This window comes from Stegodyphus dumicola, chromosome 3, assembly GCF_044657685.1.
Source record: "Stegodyphus dumicola isolate Sdum_Otavi_A_Nest chromosome 3, ASM4465768v1".
Lineage (NCBI taxonomy): Eukaryota > Metazoa > Arthropoda > Arachnida > Araneae > Eresidae > Stegodyphus > Stegodyphus dumicola.
Genome location: NC_140770.1, coordinates 216530700 through 216552354, shown reverse-complemented (window position 1 = coordinate 216552354; position 21655 = coordinate 216530700). Strand labels below are relative to the sequence as shown.

Sequence of the window (21655 nt, the reverse complement as noted above, 5' to 3'; positions counted from 1 at the left end):
TTACAGCAATTTAGACCTGTGAAGATTTTATTAAAAATAAACATACCTCTAGAGGAGGCCATTTCTCCCTCTGGATGTGCCAATTTTTGATATGCCGTAGGAGCTATGCCAACAGGTATAGAAATTCTTTCTCCAAGGACAGTTACAGACAAATCTCTATTATTCGTATTGCGCAGCATTCTGGGTATTATCGTATACCTACGCGCAAAATTAGTAAAATTACTTCTCCTGGCCAGTGAATTTGGGCTTAAAATGATAACAATAGGCTAGAATTAATGTTGCAAAATAATAACAATACAACAGTATTAACCAAATATTCAGATTTAGTATTAGCTTGAGAGCGGACCTAACGTCTAGCTATGTAAATATTAAATAAACAGGAATTGAATAACAAAAGAAATTTTACAGTACATATAAAACATACTTTATTCTCCCAATTTAGTGAAAATACCTCAGAGAATTGAATTTTAAAGCGATGATTTTGCTTGTTAGCAGGCAAAAATATTCATTGTGGATTAAAGCAGAATATAAATTTTAACGTGCAACTTTTGCGGCGTTTGCAAATACGCTATCTTGGACGTATACTGTATTCTTCTCAGGGTTGTTTATTAGGTAAAAAATTTAATTTGTTTCCGTAAAATAAAGGAATTCTGTTAATTTTATTTTTGAAAAAATATCATCTGCCCTAAGTAGTATTAAAGATCACACGATAATTCTCATTTGAATGTTTGAATTTTACAGTGTTAGATAATAATTGTTCATTAATATATGGAAATGATTTATTTAAAATTCACAAATGCAGTGGCATAAGACGAAGTTTAATTCCTAATTTGCTCAGCTGCATTAAACTTAAGAAATGCTTTCGAAGTAAGAGAGTTCCCACTGGAAAAATATATTCAACTTTAATTCTTTGTATTTCTTGCTGAAGACTGGTTTTTGATTTCATTCACGTATTAAGACCCACATGTCTAAAGATCAGGTGGGATAAAACTATATCAGGTATCATCATGTCAATCAAGTGGGATATAACTATACAATTTTATCACGTTTTATTGCAGAAAGATATTTTTAAATTAATAAATTTTCGACTTATGTCGAGAGAATGAAACAAGAATAAGACAATTCCTGACGTTATATTTCGTTTTTAATTTTTTCCTTTCAGTTTAAGCAAAGAGAAAAATATTTTAATAATTTTGCTTAAAATCAAGAAATCCTAAAGTTATGCTTTGTAGAAATTTCAGAGATTGGTACATATCAGATTTGGCAGAAAAATATCCTTGAATTAAAACATAAAAGAAAATGGTGACATAAATCCTCTTTCTCAAATTTTATTTCATCATCACCCAGAACATTGCCATCAATTTGTCATCACATTATTTTGAGGATAATATTGTCCAAATACTTGCTTTTGCAAAATATCTCTTCTGAAGCTTCTCTGTGAGGTTTAGTCAGTGGCCCACAAATGTCTCTATTTCAGTGCAATGGTATTTTACATTTCCTCGGCTCTTTGCTGCCTGTGTTTAAAAACACAGATTTTAGAAGAAATAACCACAGATGGACAGATCTCCTGAAAGCGGTGGCCATGCAATGTTACCAAGTATTCAAGTGTGCCTCTGACAAGATAACAGAGTGATACCAGTTAATACACGGAAATCTTTTTTCAAATCCTGTATTACGTAACTGCAGTTAAATTATATTTGAGAAAACAAATATGAGTATTAGAAACTTCTTTCTTCCATAATTTAATTCACGTATAAAGTATTTAAAACTATAACGTGAAGTAATTATTGCTTATAAAGAATGCATTACATTTGTAAAAGACATGCAAAAGTAAAAATTTAGCAAAAACCTGAAATAACACTGAAGATTTTCTCTTAATGTTCTCTCTCTTTCTGCGCCTTGACTGTAAAACGCCCATGTTTTGCTATCTACGTGCTTCTTTGCGTATTCTTCGTAGTCTTTCAAACAAAGCATGGCTTTAAAACGTGGAAGATATATTGACTTCCTAAAATAAAATCTGTAACATTAATATAAATTACAAAATGTAGAGTTTACATTTAACATAATTTTCACGTTTATTGTGCACAGATGTTATGTCTGGATATTAAAACAAAAATTAATACAATTGGATAAATTTATATTTGGTATATTATCACTAAATATTTATAATGACACTAAATATCAAATAATAGAAATTTATTAGGAAGAAAAAACGAGGCACATAGGCGTTGAAAGCAATTAATTTTAAGAAAAGCGTTGCCCCAAATGGGGCAGGGATTTACTTGAAAGTATTTGTTCTTAACGCATGTGTGCTTCGTCCTTTAATTAACTAGTCTATAATTCCTGAGCAACGATTTCGCAAAAAATATAGTTATTGCAAATGCGTTTAATGAGTGGCAATGATAATGTCAGATGAAATAACAAAATATCACCTTCGGAAAAAAAGGAAAGTGCGATTTGTTTTTAATACAGAGATTTGTTTAAGAGCATATATGCCTTTCGATTTTGCTGTCGAAATTACGTTTGATGGTCTTTTTCTTGCCTGAGATTATCTGGGTCTTATATCACGAAGAAGATGCAAAATTTTGCGCGGCAATTATTTTAAATTATAAAAATAAATTTTTCTGCTAGTCTGAGTAATTGTATATGCTAAATTGGACCTAATAGAAGTTGGAATACTGATAAATGACTCTCAGATGACAAAAGAGTGTTCCATTTAGCATTGACGAGCTTTCGATGAAGCACAAATACCGATAATTTATTTATCCAATTTAGGGAATTGCTGTTAGTTGAAAACCATATATATTTAGCACAATATCAATAAACAACAAAAAGAATAACATGTACTAAACATCTAACAAAGGCATGAAAACACTGCAGACGAAAAATATTTTATAAGTATTTTAATTTGGCCAATAATGGAAAGTATAATTTCCTTAAACATTGAATTCCTTTCATAGTTCACAGTTAGACATTTGTAGACGTCAAGCAGAAACAGAAAGAACTTCTAGAAATATGTTCTTACCAGTGGATAAAGTAATTGTCTGCCAGTCATAAAAGAACATTATATTCTAGGCACTATATAAGTTATAAAAATTGTAAAAATTATTAAAAAAATAGTAGAAATGTTTTACACATTTTGATTCACTGACAGTTAATTCCAGTTATGTAATATCGAAAACGAAAATAAACAGATTGAAGCATTAGAATCCCCAGAAATTTGTAATGCTTTAATAGAAATTCCTAGCCAAGAACTGTATGACCAGATCCAATCTTTAAATATTAAATTATCTGATTATGAAGATGGTGAAAGTAATCATCATAAAATTGACATTCTAATTGGATCAGACTAATTTTGAGAAATAGTTTCTGGTAAAACAAAACGTTTAATTTCATCGGTGATGTTAATAGATACATGGGATGATCAATTCAAGGTCCAGTTACACATTCCTCTTTAAACATAAAACCATCATCCGTTGGAGTTTTAAACGCTGTTCTTATGAAGGATTTGGATGAGGATCAGTTAACGTCGTCTAAGTTAAAAGCATTTTGGGAATTAGAATCCCTAGGTATCCATAATGACTGTCTAATTCGGGTAAAGAATCTCTTCGAAGTTTCGAATCAAGTTTGACTTTTAAAGAAGGCCGTTATGAAGTACAACTTCCTTGAAACATAACTGTGATAATTTGGAAAATATTTACGATAATGCTAAGAAAAGACTTATTTCTTTGGTTCGAAGATTTTATAAGGATCCATTCTTGTATGCTGACTATAAATCTGTGATAGAAGAATACTGTAAGTTGGGAATCGTAGAATCAGTAACTGAACAAAATGATACAGGCCAGAATCCGATATATTATTTACCACGTCACCCTGTAATTCGAAAGGATAAGAATACAACGAAATTGAAGATTCTTTTTGATGCTTCATCGCATCCTTCTCATGCTCCTTTGCTAAACGAATTGTTACATCCTGGTCCAAACTTAAACCCAGATCTCTTAAAACTTATACTTAAATTTCGAATTAACCGAATCGCATTTATTGCTGCTATTGAGAAGGCATTTCTGCAAATTAGTTTAGTAGAGACTAATCGTGATGTTGTACGATTTCTGTGGATAGATGATTTTCAAGATAATGTATCTGATATTGAACCAAAAATTCTACGAATGACTAGAGTCCTGTTTGGTATTACTTCCAGTCCATTTCTTTTAGCTGCTGTAATTGAATTCCACTTGAAGCAGTATTTCACTATGTATCCAGATACTTGTTTGATGTTAAATGAATCGATGTACGTCGACGATTTGTTATCAGGAGCTCCGAATGAAGAAGAAACTTTCAGAAGAACTAAAGAAGCAGACTACATAATCAAAGAAGCAGGAATGAAACTTTGGAAATGGAAAAGTAATTCTGTAGAGCTTGAAAACCTGTGGTCTGATTATGGATTTGAAACTAGTACATGAGACGATACAGATATTTCATCAAAGGTATTGGGAATGTTATGGGATACTCAAAAGGACGTTTTTAAATTTGACGTCAAAAACCTATTAAATTTTGTTTTGAATTCTGATGATACTAAACGTAAAATAATAAGAAATGCGGGAAGAATATTTGACCCAGTGAATTTTCTTTCCCTCTTTACTGTCAGGCTGAAAATAATTTTCCAAGAATTGTGGGAACGAGGAATTCATTGGGATGAAGAATTACCTCAAGAATTAAAGGAAACCTGGAAGAACTGGTGCTCTGAAGTAGTACTCCTGAAGGAATTTTTCAATTGCAAGGAAATACTCTCCGACTAATGTGGAGATGATTGCAGATACATTGCAGTTACACATATTTTGCGGTGCCAGCCCTAGAGCTTACGGTGCTGTAGCGTATCTCAGATTTCAAGAAGGAGAGAACATCAGCACGAGTTTTCTGATGGCTAAAACCATTCTCCTCTAAAGAAACTGACACTACTGAGATTAGAATTAATGAGTGCAGTGATTGCAGACAGAATTGCCAATTATCTGAAAGATGTATTCAAAGTGACCAATATTTTACTTTGGTCAGACTCTTCCATTACATTGCATTTGATAAAAGGAACGGTGAAGGATTGGAAACCATTTATATCCAATAGGGTAGCTGAAATAAAGAACTATCATCAAAACTGGAATTATTGTAAGGGTGCGGATAACCCAGCCGATATACTCACGAAAGGAAAAAGTGTTCCAAATTTAATAAAAGACGTTAAGTGGTGGCAAGGTCCTCCATGGTTAATGTTACCAGATTGTTTATGGGCTCGAAGCAATTTGAGTGAAGTCAATTCAGAAGACTTGAAAACTGAAAAGAAAACTACAGTGCAGTTTGCATGTAATGTCACATCAATACCAGAACCAGTTCTCGATATAGAAAAATATAGAAAATTGTGAAGATTGTATCGAATTACAGCTTGGATAAAACGCTTTATACATAATGCGAGAAAATTTGGTGAGAAAAGAAGGTCCCCTAGCAGCTTTAGAACTGTCAGAAGCAGAAATTTATTGGATAAAAACTATCCAATCACAGTATTTTGAAGAAGAAAGAAATCAACTGCTTAATGATCAGCCAATAGCAAAGGTATCGAAACTTATTGGTTCGATCCAGAATTAGATGAAAACAAACTGATATGCATAAAGAGAAGACTACAATTTTCAAAATGTGAAGTGAAAGAAAAACACCCATGGTTCATTCTTGGAGGAAACAAGTATGCAGAACTCTTAATTATGGAAGCGCGCAATAAGGTACTACTACATTCAGGAATAGCTGACACACTGGCTGGACTACGGAGCAAATATTAGATTCTCAGAGGAAGACAGAACGTTAAATCTGTACTCAATAAATGTTTAATATGCAGGCGATATAAGGTTCAACCTGCGGTGCAAGTCATAGCTTCGCTTCCAGCAGATCATGTTTAAGAATCTCCTCAATTCGGTGTGATTGGCATTGACTTTGCTAGCCCGATGTTTACAAGGGAAAACAAAGAAAAGCGCTATATTTTATTATGTACGTGTTCAGTCACGAGAGCCATTCATTTAGAACTAGTTCCTAATTTAAGTGCAAAAACGTTTTTACTTGCATTTCGAAGATTCATTTCACGACGCAGAATATGTTCTACTAGCTACTCCGATAATGCGAAAACTTTCAAAAGAGCAAATCTAGAACTGAAGGAAATGTGGAAGAAAATTAACCACCAAAGAAGTTAGAGGATTTTTCGGGAAAACTGGAATTCAATGGAAGTTTATCGTTGAAAAAGGAGCCTGGTGGGGCGGCTTTTATGAACGTCTAGTGAGAAATGTGAAAACATGCCTCAAGAAAATAATTGGGAAGTCGTCTCTTTCAATCGAAGAATTGAGAACTGTCGTAACAGAAATAGAAGCCGTAATAAATTCAAGACCAATTACCTATGTGTACAGTAATTCACAGGAGCTATCTCCTTTAAGTCCTTCGTATTTTCTTGTAGGGAAACGTTTGATTTCTTTACCACCCGTAAAATACGATAGCAATGTTAATGCAGATAGAAATAATATGATAAAATGATACAACTATCGACAAAATTTGTTAGATCATTACTGGAAGAGCGAATATTTGCTAAACGTAAAATCTGCAAACTGTGTAACACCAACAAAGGTCAAAGGAGACTTTAAGGTGAATGATGTAGTCTTGATCGGAGACAACAAGTTGCCGAGAAATATGTGGAATTTAGGCAAAATTGTTGAAACGTATACTTGACGTGACGGTAAGATACGATCGTGTAGTGTAAAACTTAAATCTGGTATAGTGAAACGATCAATACAGCTTTTGTATCCATTGGAACTTTCAAAATAGACTATATATGCTGATAAAATAAGACAATTTGAACTTTAATATTTCATTTAGTATTCTATATATTATTCTTATTCTTATTAGTATTATTAGTTATTGTTTTGTTATCTATTATTGTAGTATTAATGTAGTATTTTCATTATGTTGTTTTTTGATATTAATTGTAGTATTGATGATTAATTATTGTTATTGATAAGTAAGTATTTTATGTTGTTAATTAGTTAGATTTAACTGATGAACTTGAAGTTCATAGAGGAATTGCAGGATATTATAAATTGATAGTTTGCGCCGTTAGGTGGAACATCCGAACGTCTTGTCTCTGTTGATGTTCTATAACTTGCTTTTAGTTTTGATGGAAGATCGAAGGTGTTAAGTCTAATAATGATGAAGGCGTTTGCCTAATAGTAACGCTTGTAATCATTGTTATTATATTCTAAATAAAATATGTGTGTATTAATAAGGAGACGGAATGATCACTTACCTCTGGAACTAATGCTCTGTGATAGTAACCGGAATTAGTTACTACAGCTGCAATGTTCGTTAAATGAAAGTTTGAATGCTATCTTAGGTTTTTACAGTATAACTAACGACACTTTATTGTTATAATAATAATCATGCTTTTACTGTTATAACGAGAAAATTATTATACTTTCTTATCCTGTAGTTTACTTAAAACCACGAATAATGAATAAGTATCGAATACAATAACATGCTATTGGGGACGGAATGACACGACAGTTCCCAGAATAAATATAATAAAGTTCCTTCTTAATCAGATGATTAAAAGGATCTGCAAGGAGAATGGCTTTGGTAGCTTAAAAGACTTGACACGACTATGATAATAAGCCTGGTGCAGTATAAAACATGGGGTACGAGGCTTCTGTCCGTAAGTTATATGAACGGAAAATAGTCAAAGAATTGTAGTAAGTTAGGCAGTAATGCAGAAATACTTCATTTAATATGATTTCGAGTTAATGTTATCAATGAAATTTCATTTTCTTGAAAATAAGACAATTGTTAGCTGAATGGCTGAAACGTTCGGACGGACTTAATTAACTTGTTATAACTCTAAGTCGAAATGTCTAGTCAAATAGAGAATGTTATGCAAAAATACCTACTTTATGTTATCAGGTTCCATGTTCCTTCTAACCTTCTTCGGGAACATGCAAGGACCTGACTCGGAACAGAGAGCTTACTAAAGCTATGTTCAAAACTGTGGGAAGTAAACAGGATACACAAGAAGGGTATACAAAACCCTTTATTTTTCTCTATTTACAATGACTTCCGTACTTCCGAATACACCGACCCGCTACTTGGGGTCAAAAACGTAAAAGTATAAAAATAAAACTAAACTCTAATTTAACTTTAGAATAATAAACGTGGAAGATTGGCCTTATATTAACAGGAGGCGTATGTAGTACAGAGAACTGTGAACACTACAATACGTTTAAATTTATCGAGAGGATTAAAACCTCTGGCCTGGAAGGCAAACAGCAACTGCGTAACTTCTAAGGTAAGCGGCCTGCTTCGACTCACTGCTTCCTCTCTCTCGCTTGGCAAAAAAGCCACAACTTAAATACTTGGCGTTCGCCAGACAAACTTTGCATAAATACCTTCACGCTTATAATTCTGGCCGGAAGTAGAAAATAAGTGATAGTAAAGATTTAAAATAAAATAAACGTTAGTAAAACTTAAGATCCTTACATACTTCCCGCCAGAGTTAATTAGTTTGAAACTGAGGTCTAAAACGACCTTGTTCAAAACTTTTAGCTCTAGAATCTAACGCGAGGCCAATCTTTTACAAATATTTTTCGCTAGAAACTAAAAATTTAAAAGAAAGAAATTTGTTTTTACAATAGCAGCTCCCAGGATACACAATTTTTTTTTTCATCTGTACTGCATCTAAACAGGAGCTCTTATTCAAATCTGGTTCCTTCCAGAGATCTGGAAGGAAAACTAGTTTAATGAAATGTTACACAATGAAAATGGCAAGTAACATGTATAATTATACTTCTCTTAACATTCTTATTTCATTCATGACTATTTTAATTATCTCTCCCCGTGCTCTCTGACATGTGTTGTAAAAGAACACCAAACACGAATGTGTTTCTGTCTACGTGTTCCACACTTCCTCCTACAATCAAAACACTAACGTGTTAAAATTCAACATAACAAGACCTCTTAACACACCCTAATTTCAACTCTAAACCCTGAGGTACTATTCTGAAAGTGTCTAACTCTGAAGTGTAGCGTCAGAGAGCCTAAATACATCATTCAACCTTTAACACATATTCACAATGATCTAGACGTTTTACAGTCACACAAATAAAAAAAAAATTTAACATTCACTTTTACCATATCCAGGTATTTCTTAACATTTAAAATAACAGTTCACATTGTATATAAGAACATATCAACATGCCGTTAATTTTACACATTTTGAAAACATACATTAGTAGTACATTGTTAACTTCTATTCTTTTCAAAGCAAGTGCCAATTCTTTCTACATTGAAATACTACATTTCAAAAAGTCTTTTAGACTAAAACTTCTTTCTTGCTAGAATGTTTTAAATAAAATTTATACAATAACGTTTTACAATATTTAAGTCTTTACACAACGCTATTATACATCAACTTTAGTTTTACGCGCGAGTAATTGAAAAACATAATACCAAAATCGGTAACAACTCATTTCTCGCCCTTTTGGCGATAAAGGTAGACCTCGCATGAGGTAAAACTTCTTGAAATCTGCCACTTGCAGTAAGAATGAAAGATTAACTTAAGTTTGCAAAGTAACATAAAATTTTACTTACCTTTGTGATATTCGGACATCCTTTTCTGGGCCCAGTCCTTAAAGGTATTGCAGATAGTAGTTTGATTTATCCTCCTTCTTGTACGGGCTCTCCCTTCAGTGCCTTCCTCTGGAAGCTTCCTTTTTTCACCAGTTCGGTCACCCTTGAATACCTTCTTTTTCTCCTCTGCTTGTGGTCTTGGCCGTTTGATGGCAGCTGGTCTTGGCGGAACCGGGAAACTTCTTTCGTGTTCCTGCTTGGACCTCGTTGCTGGCCGTTCAAATTTTCCTTGTAACTTTTCCTCCACCGCTGATGGCCCTTCCGCAGTTCGGCGACATTTGCTGCGGAGAGTCCCGTCGGATGAGTAGATCTTCCGTTTTAGAGCCGGGTTATAGTTGCCGTCATTTCTCCTGGTTCTCTTCACATACGTCGTCCTTCTCCCTTCTTCATTCTACGGGTGTTCGTGAACTCTATTTTCTGGACGGTGGAACGGCTTCTTTTTCTTGCTACCTTCAATTTTTCCGCGGGGAAATTTTCTTTTCACTTGCTCCTGCCTCTTAATGGCTTGCCCTTGTACTTGTCGTTTTTCCACCTCTGGAGCTTGTGCCTGCGGTGTCTGCCGTGCCGGATCCTGCAAAAGATCTGAAAATATTTGCATTTTATTACGATCAAAGTAGGGTTGGATTTGATCAATGTTTGCGGAACAGGTTTCACCATTTCTGGCTTTTAACACTACTACAGCGTGAGTTATTTTTTCTATAACATATGGTCCTTCAAATCGTGGAAAAAATTTGGCAGTTTTATCTTCTGGTGCTGAAGAAAGTGAATGCTTAATTTTTAAAACTTCATCCCCTACTTTATAAGTTACTCCCCGTCGTTTGAAATCATAATAGAGCTTCTGTTTTCTTTGTGCTACTTCCGTATTCTTCTTTGCTTCCTTAATTAGTTTTTCTATATCACCCATTTTAAATTCTGGGGCTCTTTGTTGCACATAAAATAATTTATCTAACGGCGTTATAATCTTTCTGCCTAAAATTAACTCAGCAGGAGTTTTGCCCGTTGTATCATGTTTTGCGGTCCTAAGGGCGAAAGCAAATTCATTGACATAGTTATCCCAGCTTTTATGAAAATTTTTAACATAACTACGGATAATTTTCACTATATTTCTATTGACCCGTTCCGCTATATTTGATTGCGGCCGATACGGGACCATTTTTAAATGACGTATGCCCAGTTTTTGGCACATGTCTTCAAATATATTACTTACAAATTGAGGACCATTATCCGATATAACTTTTAGGGGCGCCCCGTATTTTAAAATATATTTATTTAAAATAGAATCAGTAACTAATTTCGCGGAGGCTCGTTTTAAGGGAACAATTTCGGTCCATTTACTAAAATGATCAACCATAACAAGGAGATAGCGACTTTTATTTAACTGACTTTTTGGGAAAGGGCCCAATAAATCGATGCCAATTATTTCATTTGGAAATTCGGATTTAATACTATTTAGAAACCCGGCCGGGCGGAAATTAATATAATTAACTGCTTGACATGTTGGGCAGGACTGGACATACGCCCTTGTTAACTTTTGCAGTTCAGGAAAGTAGACTGCCTCGCGTACGCGTTGGATAGTTTTTCGAATACCAGCATGAGAAGCTAAAGGGCTGTCATGGAGCTCCTGCAGGATATTTAATCTAAGACTAGCTGGGATAACAGGTCGAAATTCGTTGTTGGAATTTGTAGTTTTTGTATGGAATAATAGACCATCTATTAGTTCGTAATGGGCCGCCCTATTTCTTATCGCCACAATATCTTGGTGGCTAAAATTTTCAGGATCCTTTAAATACTCATAAATGCTTCCAAACTCAGGATCCTTACCCAGTTCGGTTATTACAGTTTCTCGGGAATTTATTGTACATGCTGTGAGCATTGCCACCTTTAAGATATTACCTTGTTCATCTATTTTAATTCTTGATAGGGCGTCTGCTACGATATTTTCCTTTCCGGGGGTATGCTTGATTACCAGATTATATTCTTGCAGCTTGAGTGCCCATCTTATTAACCTTCGGGATAAATTTTTCCCTGAGTACAATCTAGTTACCGTCGCATGATCAGAGTACACTGTTATCGGCGCCTTTCCAAAATAGACTCGGAACTTTTGCACTGCTAACAGAACTGCAAGTGCCTCTCTCTCGGTCGCGGAATAGTTTCTTTGTGTTTGATTTAAAGTTCGGCTAAAAAATGCCACGGGCTGCTGATTTTGCAAAAGTACCGCTCCTACCGCATAATCCGAAGCATCCGCTGAAATTTCTAAATTCTCATCCTTTTCAGGAAATTTCAACACAGGGGCTTGCGTTAATGCTTGTTTTAATTTTTCGAAAGCACTTTTGGCTTCGGCCGTCCACGAGAATCTTGCCTTTTTTCTTTTTAATTTTAACAATGGCTCCGCGATAGCTGCAAAATCTTTTATAAAGGACCTATAATATGAACAAAGTCCTAGAAAAGAAGAGAGCTTCTTTGCCGTGTTTGGAGTCGGATACTTTTGTACAGCGATTATTTTTGATTCGTCTGTCTCGATTCCTTTTTGAGATATTTTGTAACCTAAATATTTTAATTCAGGGGCTGCAAATTTGCACTTTTCAACATTAACTTTTAGACCGGCCTCATTTAATAAAGAAAACACCTGTCTTAAATCCTGTACATGTTGGTCGAGATTATCACTAGTAATAATGATATCGTCTAAATAGATAAATGTGGACTTTCCAAGAACAGGTCTTAACACAATGTCCATGCATCGCTGAAATGTTGCCGGGGCCCCTGAAAGGCCAAACAGCATACGCAAAAATGCATAAGTACCAGACTTGGTTATAAAAGCAGTCTTAGGCACGTCCTCAGGCCTAACCCCTATTTGAAAATAACCAGTCGTTAAGTCTAAAGTCGTCATAAATTTGGTTGATGTTATGTTCGTTAGATGTTATGTTCTTCTGTGATCGGTAACGGATATACCGGATATTTAGTTATGGAGTTTAATTTACGGTAATCAATAGCGAATCTCCACCTTTTTGGAAGCGTCAAAGGATAGTCATTATTTTTCTTACATAAAACCACCGGGCTAGCATAACTATTTGAGATGGGCGTTATGATCTTTTTACGTAGCATATCGGTGATATGCCATTCTATAATTTTTTCCTTATTCTTATCATACCGGTATCGTTTTTGACGAACTGGCATTGAATCGCCGGTGTCAATACTATGGTTAGTAACCTGAGTAAATCCTGGAATATCACTAAATAACGAAGCAAATTCACTTACCACTTGTCGGATTCTTCCTTGCTCGTCATTAGGGAGGTGGTCAAGTTTTAACATCGGCGGTTCAGCCTTTTCTGCAAGAACTGGTTTCATTGTCAGCTTAAGGGACGCTTCATTAAAATCCAGTGTTGCTTGTGCGTCTGAAAGAAAATCTATTCCTAAGATTAAATGTGCTTGCAGATTCTTTACTATAAAAAACATCACCTTTACTTGTTCGTCCTTGATACGGATATACAAAGGTACTTTACCTATGCACTTACATTTTTCTCCTTGCGCAGCTAACACTGTCGTATTATCCGAATTATATATGCGATATTTACGAAAATACTTCCTAAAAAAATCTTCTGCCACACAGGAACACTGCGCGCCTGTATCCAGGAGTGCGGTGGCTGGGATATTATTCACCAACACTTCAATCTTCGGAAGAGTCAAATTTTTCACCATTACTGTATTTAACTTGTAGGAAGAGGGGTTTTCTTGGCCTTCGGATTTCCGCACCCTCCCGTCAGCAGAAATCCGTTTTAGTTTAAATCCTTTTTTGTTTCCATGCTTTCCTTCTTTTTCCACTGGCCTTGAGACTTTTTCCCTGGGTTGCTATTGAACTGTCGACGTTCGCCGGCTGTTTTTGAATGCTCGGGTTTCCTTGCCCACTGATTCGCTTTGCCTCCGTAGCCGTGTGCTTGAGTTTGCTGTAGTCTTGGCGTACCAAATTGGTTTCGCTGTTGATATTGGCGTTTTCTTTCGACGTCCGCCGTTCTTCTACTTTAAAACTGGATTGCTAGCTCAAATAACTTTTCCAGTGTAGTCGGATTTCACAATTCAATAAAGTCTTGCACTTGGGGCAGTAACCTCGGCAAAATCACTTGAATTATTTCAGGATCCGGACGGTTTCCATACAAGAGTATGAAGACGTGAATTTTTCTTAAAATAAAGCTTGAGAGATTTTCGATTCTTTGCTGATATATGCTGAAAAGTTCCGTTTCTAATTTCGCACGATCCCTTACAACAGGGAAGGCTTTTAGTAGGGCAGTCTTGAAATTCTCGTAAGTATAGGTGGGACTTCCTGCTTGACCCAAGAGACTTCTGCCTATACATTTGAACCAGTTAAGCGCTTGGCCCCTCAAAGCGCTGGTAGCTAAGGTAACTTTTTGAAACTCGTGCACGGGGTAGAGCATGAAGTGGTCATCCAATTTTCCCAAAAAACTGGTTACCGGTGAGTTTCCATTAAATGTTGCTTCTGGTTTCATCGAAGCGCGCATGGTCTGGACGATGTAACCAAATCCTTCCAGGGCGGCAGCTGGCATTTCTGGACTCTGAGCCGTTTCTGCAGGCAGCACAGGTTCTTCTTGAAACTCGGCCATGGTTATTCTTCTTCGTTGGGCGCCACTATCAGGTTCCATGTTCCTTCTAACCTTCTTCGGGAACATGCAAGGACCTGACTTGGAACAGAGAGCTTACTAAAGCTATGTTCAAAACTGTGGGAAGTAAACAGGATACACAAGAAGGGTATACAAAACCCTTTATTTTTCTCTATTTACAATGACTTCCGTACTTCCGAATACACCGACCCGCTACTTGGGGTCAAAAACGTAAAAGTATAAAAATAAAACTAAACTCTAATTTAACTTTAGAATAATAAACGTGGAAGATTGGCCTTATATTAACAGGAGGCGTATGTAGTACAGAGAACTGTGAACACTACAATACGTTTAAATTTATCGAGAGGATTAAAACCTCTGGCCTGGAAGGCAAACAGCAACTGCGTAACTTCTAAGGTAAGCGGCCTGCTTCGACTCACTGCTTCCTCTCTCTCGCTTGGCAAAAAAGCCACAACTTAAATACTTGGCGTTCGCCAGACAAACTTTGCATAAATACCTTCACGCTTATAATTCTGGCCGGAAGTAGAAAATAAGAAGTGATAGTAGAGATTTAAAATAAAATAAACGTTAGTAAAAATTAAAATCCTTACAATGTTATCTAATGTTATGTAAAAATACAAAAATATAAAATGCAAATTATATGTTATGTAAAAATAAGCAGTTTACATTTCATTCATGGTACCAAGAAAAGTGGTAAGCATCCTTACATGTTATAAAGGAAAATGATAATTAGCGAAAATATTTCAGGCCAGTTAGTGATTTATCTAGAAAAGCTAGTATTCTTTAACGGAGATAAGAATGTTGCATAATATTTTTTGTTGCATATGTATGTTTTTGTACACATTTTAGTTTGCTGTTGTATACTGGAGAATTATTTGCTTTTTTATGTGAATGCTGCTCTTGTACATCAGGACGATTTACCTTACATAGTAAAAAGACAATCAGTGTATATTCCAAGTTGTTGTCGAGACCAACCAGCGGCCGAGCAGCAATGTAGCTGAGCACTGGTAGCTCGACCTGAGCTCGATTTAATGCTAATGGACTGGCTGTAGGAGGTGTAACGCGGTAAGAGCCATTTTTTCCTTTATAAATCCTCTTCGCAGGCATCGCTCCTTTCAAGCAGATAGTCCTCAAGTGCTTTGTCATAATTAAATAAACGTAACCCGATTGATTGTAAATCACACATATGAATTTACAGCCCAGAATTTAAATAATTACAGAAACATATATTGCATACCATTTCGATAACTTACTACAGCTATTTTTAACTAAAGTTTTTTTTTTTTTTTTTTCAATAATGAATAAATTCCTCCTTTTCGTAATGCATGCATAGATACAATGAACTTCATACTCAATAATACAAATTACTCTAGAAAATTATATGTTTTGCATTATTTGTATTTATTTAAATTTCATATAGGTTATGAAAACCTATTTCTCTCACCTAAATAAACCATGCAATTGAGGTTAAGCGCCCAGTAATGGAAATTAGGCTATCTTAACTATACATGCTTTCTTTCTTAAGGTTTCCCGAAACACATTCAGAGACGTACAAATTTAGAAATGCTGATCGTATACGTTCAAATTGAGAAATATTGATTGCTTATGTTTATGCAATTGTAGAGTCCTAAGTCCTACGGTTATATCGATTCACTAACGCGAGAAATGTGCAATGCCGTCATTGAGATTCAAACTCCAGACTTCCGGAATACTCTTCGAGATGCTTCCAGTTACACCACGAAGGCACGCGGAAGAGAACGGAGAAAAATACCTAATATACTCACTCTTTTAAATGGGTGACTAAGGATGAGGAGATTCAGTCGCAAATAATGGTGGTGAAGAATTATTGCCCAAAACGTTTCAGTTCAGGCGCCACTGAAGAGTCGTTTTATAATTTTTTTCCATGTCATGAAATTGAAGAAATCTGTAATGCCCTCGTCGGGATTCGAATCCTATCGGAAACGCAACGAGTGTGCTTCCAGTTATAACATGAAATCACGCGGACAGGTGACAGAAAATACTTTACATATTTAAATATACGCATTTTACAAAAGGAAAAGATAAAAATAAAATCCCATCTCTGTAGTGAAAATAAATGCGATATTGTTAATTAGATGTATATTATAAATTATATTAGGTAGATATAACACAAATTATGAAGGGTATATTATTATTAGTAAAAAAGTACAAAATATCACAAAGAATGCATATTGCAGTGTTAGAATACTGCTTTTAAAGAGCTCAATTTAATAAATAATATGCAGAGTTAACTTGAAAGTTAAATGCCACAAGGTCTAGAAATAGGTCGCTAAATAGCTCATGTCGTATATAGACAAGTATATCTATAGCTGCAAAAATAAAAGCATATATAATATATTTTCTTAAATCAACTGCAACATTTTTTTAAAATCAACTGCAACATTTAACTCATACGCATTTTTAAGCTTAAATTAAAAACACTTCTTTGAAAAAAGGCTAGTTGCAATAAATGAAAATTGTTAGTTACCTTTAGCAAAAAAAGCATTGAGAAGCATGAACTTTCAATTGCTGCCTGTTGACTGATGTCAGCCTTAAACAATGAATGAAGAAATACTGTTATCACAATATCCCAGACAGATTGCTTTTGAGGAGGCGAAGGTCAAAGTCATTTAATTACAGATTACTCTATCTGATACGAAATGTTGTTAAATTTCATATTTTATCACTGAACCGAAAAAGTGGTAGACAGAACAACCACAAATGTAAAAAATCGTCGTTTACAACTTTTAATTACGATTATTTAGAAAAAATTGAATAATAACTTAAATTTCATTCGTAGCACTTAAATGAAATTTTCTTTTTGCGTGGCAAGTATTTAAAGGTGTCAATGACTTTTAGTTTCAGATCATTTTACTGGTTTAAATATAAACAGACTTTCTATGGAGTTAATAGGTTTTTGTAATATTTTTTTCATATTCTTACTCCAATAGCTCATTAGACAGAGTTTTACTCAACCTCCTGAGTAAAAACTCTTATAATAAAAACGTAGATTACAATAAATAAATAAATAAATAAATAAAATGTTTAGATATTTAGTAAAAGCCCAGAGTACGTTCACCAAACAAAAAGCTGCAAAAGCGAAGTTTAATCATGACGTAAATAGGTGGAACTAAGCTTGTGACGTCACAATGTATTCTCTATGGCAGCAGTTCTGAACCTTTTGACTAACTCGTACAATCTAAACGAAAATTGGAAACCTTTAGTACCATCACTACATTTAAAATTGATTATTTCTCAGTTTCTGAATATAAATATTAAAAAAAATCTGAAAGCTTTCAGATTTTATATTACGCCCAAAGCAGCGTTTATTAACCTTTTGTGTGTGACATTTATTTATTAAATATAATGTTCTTCGCACTTAAACCACAAAACTCAGTTCAAAAGCAATATCATCGCGCTGGAGATAAAACTGTTTTTCCGTACAGTGTTGCCATTGCAAGCTTTGAAATCGTTGAGTTTAAGATAAAACAACACGCCGAACAAGTATTAATTTACAAATAAAAAAAATTTAGTCAAATACAAAAATCAGCGTTATATTTGCTAATTTTCACAGGACTAGTTTTGATGGTTTTATCCAACCATCATGCTCAGCTGCCAAAGCGGAAATGAACAAGATAAGATAAGAATGGCTAGACTCGAGAATAAGAATAGCTTTGAGCAGAAGATAAGAATGGCTTTGAGCAGAACTCGAGTTCAGCTACTGGCGCGATCTATTAATGAAAAGAGAAGAAAAACATAACTTCTTTAAAGACTGAAGGCAAAGATAGATTGGAAGTCGTTAACTAGAACAACAGAAAATTTTTTGAATGTGAAACCCCTCTAGAAAATCTGATTCACTAATGGAAGATGATTTTTGAATAATTTTGGCTGCAGAAAAATTGAAAGTGTTATTTTTGGACCAACAATGCTGGGTAACAGAGGACTTCTGTGTTTCCTTTTTTCTAACATATGCTTCATGTTCCTTAACACGAAACTTTAAGACTCTCTTAGTTTGACCAACGTAAATTAAACCACACTGGCAAGGAATCTTGTAAATACCCCAGGAATTTATATCCGGAATGACGTCCTTGAATAAATAACTGGAAGTTTATTGATAGGAGAATAAAAGACTCCAAATTTAAATTTCTGTAAAATACGTGCAATTTTATAGCTAATGGAAAGAAAGGAATGAGAGCAGAACTCTTATAATCTCCTAAAACAAGAGTGGGCCTTTTGGTGTCTTGAGATGATAATTTTTTTAACTGCTTACTTAATAATGTTGGGTAAAAAGCCCATTTCAATAGCTACTGCTTTTAAATTTAAATAATTCAGTTCTTGATCAAGAGCCAATTTGGAAGAGCAACCTTAAAGTGCACTGAAAGCATAGGAATAAAATGAAGCTAACTTTTGTTTTTAGTCGGGTAACATGATTTGAAGTGTAGTGGCAATCAAACCGATGAAGATTAACGGTAAACCGTAGTACTGACGCTGGATGTGTTGCGTGTGGCCAAAATGTCGAGGAATGGAAGAGAATTGCATGTCTCAAGTTTAAAATTGAATTGAATAGCAGGATCAATGTAATTCATTGTTGAAAGAACATTGTTTAAGTCATCTTTATTTCCGTCAAACAGGGTAAAAGTAGTGTTCACTTATCGGAACCATACTGGGAAGTTTAAAGTTTGAAATAATTTTGATTCATAATAATGCATGTAGATATCAGCCAAGATGGGACTGAAGGGGCTTCCTAAGGATAATCCCTCAGTTTGCTTGTAATGCGTATTTTGGAAAACAAAATGCGTTTGTTTCAAACAGATTTGAGTGAGTAAAATTAGCTCATCAGTTTCGATGCAAGAGAAGTGAAATTCACGAATTCTGATTTCTGGACATCTTAATAGACATACTAGAACATTGGTGAGTAATGGTTTTACATCAAAAGAAACCCTGAGTAAATTTCTAGGAACTTTTAACGTTTTTCACAAACTCTATTGAAATTTTTCTGGTGTAAATGCTATTATCTAATAGGATTGAAAATCTAGAAACTAAACATTTAGCTTGCGGGTTCAAGGCAATGCCTAAATTTGATACAATAGGACGGAAAGAAATACCGCTTGTATAAATTTTGGGAAGAACATATAATCTGCTAGAAGCCTGGCATTTAATTTCGAAAAACTTATTTTTCAGTCTTCCAACTGAAGTAGTTCAGAACGTTTTCCCATTGTAAATATTAAGCCAATAGTTAATATTTCTAGTGTTAATTTATCAGAAGAACAATAGAGAATTCTGAAATGTAATTTTAAAACCTCAAAACCCTTGATTCCAAAGAATTTGTCTTCTATCGAAAAAGTTTTCAAATTCAGTAAAGTTTCAGGTACACAGAAAGAAATGATTAGGCATTTTATCGCTAATAATGTGAAATTCAAAAATAAGCCTTTGAAACTAAATCTAAACGCGAAGAGGAACAGCTACAATGCGCGAAATTTATTCTAACTCGGACATTTATCATTTCAAAGGCTGACAAAGGTGGCGAGTTAGTCGTCATGGTCAAGAACATTTACATCTATGGTGTCATTAAACTTTTAAACGAAGAACCATATAATACGATCCCTGAAGACCCTCCCCCTTCGGACCTCTCAAAAATAAAAACTGCGATGAAATCTTTACAAATCCTTTCGACCAACTTAAAACAGTCGCTAATCCCACCTGTTGTGAATTGTGCCAGATTATATACTGTTACGTGTTTTTTCTGACACCAGTTATTACGTTATTATCTTCTTTCACGTTCGTATGGGGTTTGTGCATTTGAAGTGAATAACGACGACACTTAATGAAGTATCGAAACACACTTTATTCACCGCTATTAATCAGGACAGCTACAAAACACTTTTACAGTCTTCAAAGATCTACTATAAACACCCTGGCACAATCAGCGACTTAGTCTCCACAATGTCAGGTAATAACGGTGAAGGCAGCTTCACTGCAAAGCACCAGAGCACAGCTTCCGAATCTGCTCGGTCGTTCTCAGAACTCCACGTACTCTAGATACTTTCGGCGCTACAACACGCGATGCACTCGACGACACACAGAGCACAGCACCCGACTCTTCGGTTCAGTCGTTCCCGGAGCTTAACACACTCTCTCGACGATGCGCTAAGAGACCCTTCGATGCACTCGCTGCCCGGCTGTCAACTTGATCGACTCCGCACGAACTGACTAACTCGGGACTAACTATCTCGCACTCTGACTAACTGACTGACTGTCCGCGTACCAGCAGAATTTATATAGCTTTTGCCTTGTGTTCGAGAACATTCTGGGCTAATAAGGTCAGAATTCATTCCAGAAGGTTCTCCATCCATACATGGTATATCGCCAATTTCAACGCCAAATGCGCGATTTCTCGCCAATTGTAGCAACTTTGCCTTCATTTGCCATTTTATGGCAACCATAAAACTGCTTTGCGGGAAGCCATCTCACCGTGCCTAGACACTTCGTAACGATTCTCTTCCCAAAATTCATACAAGTGGTATTTCTTTCCGTCGTATTGTATCAAATTTTGGCAGTGTCTCGTTCCCGTTAACTAAATATATAGTTTCCGGATTTTCAACTTTATTAAATAATAATATTTACACCACAAAAAATTTAATAAAGTTTATAAAAACGTTAAAAGTGTTTGTCCTAGAATATGCGCATGGTTTCTTTTGATCTAAAATCATTATTCACCAGTGTTCCAGTGGAAGGTGCATTAAGATGTCTAAAAACCATACTTCGTGAATTTCACTTCTCTTGCATCGAAACTGATGAGCTAATTTCCCCCACTCAACTCTGTTTGAAACAAAGGCATTTTGTTTTCCAAAATAAGTATTACAAGCAAACTGAAGGATTAGCCATGGGAAACGCCCTCAGTCCCATCCTGGCTGATATATACATGCATTATTATGAATCAAAATTATTTGAAACTTTGAAATTCCCGGTATGGTTCCGCTACGTAGACGATACTTTTACCATGTTTGACGGTAATAAAGATGAATTAAGTTCTTTCAACAATGAATTCCATTGATCCTGCTATTCAATTCATTTGGGACATGCAATTCTCTTTCATTCCTCGACATTTTGGTCACACGTAACACATCCCACTTCAGTACTACGGTTTACCGTAAACCTTCATCAGCTTGACTTTCACCACACTTCAAATCATGAAACCCGATTAAACAAAGTTAACTTCATTTTCTTCCTATGTTTTCCATGCACTGCAAGTTTGCTCCTCCATATTGGCTCTCGATCAAGAACTAAATAAAAGAGTAGCTATTGACAGGAGC

At 35.1% G+C, this 21655-nt stretch overlaps 1 protein-coding gene across 3 annotated transcripts in view; it reads right to left on the bottom strand.

The window, feature by feature from the left end:
• LOC118202182 (2-Hydroxyacid oxidase 1-like) overlaps nucleotides 1–16934 on the bottom strand; it is a 49797-nt gene extending 32863 nt beyond the window's left edge. For 2 of the 3 annotated variants that reach the window (XM_035374336.2, XM_035374334.2), the window contains exons 1-3: nucleotides 16831–16934; nucleotides 1850–2005; nucleotides 47–198 (exon numbers count right to left, since the gene is read on the bottom strand). In XM_035374336.2, coding sequence (XP_035230227.1) covers nucleotides 47–198; nucleotides 1850–1974 — 277 coding nt within the window. In that variant the 5' untranslated portion in view covers nucleotides 1975–2005; nucleotides 16831–16934. Of the gene's footprint in view, nucleotides 1–46; nucleotides 199–1849; nucleotides 2018–16830 lie in introns of all 3 variants that reach the window. The other variant, XM_035374335.2, reaches the window with a different exon arrangement.
• Between the last annotated feature and the right edge of the window lie 4721 nt (nucleotides 16935–21655).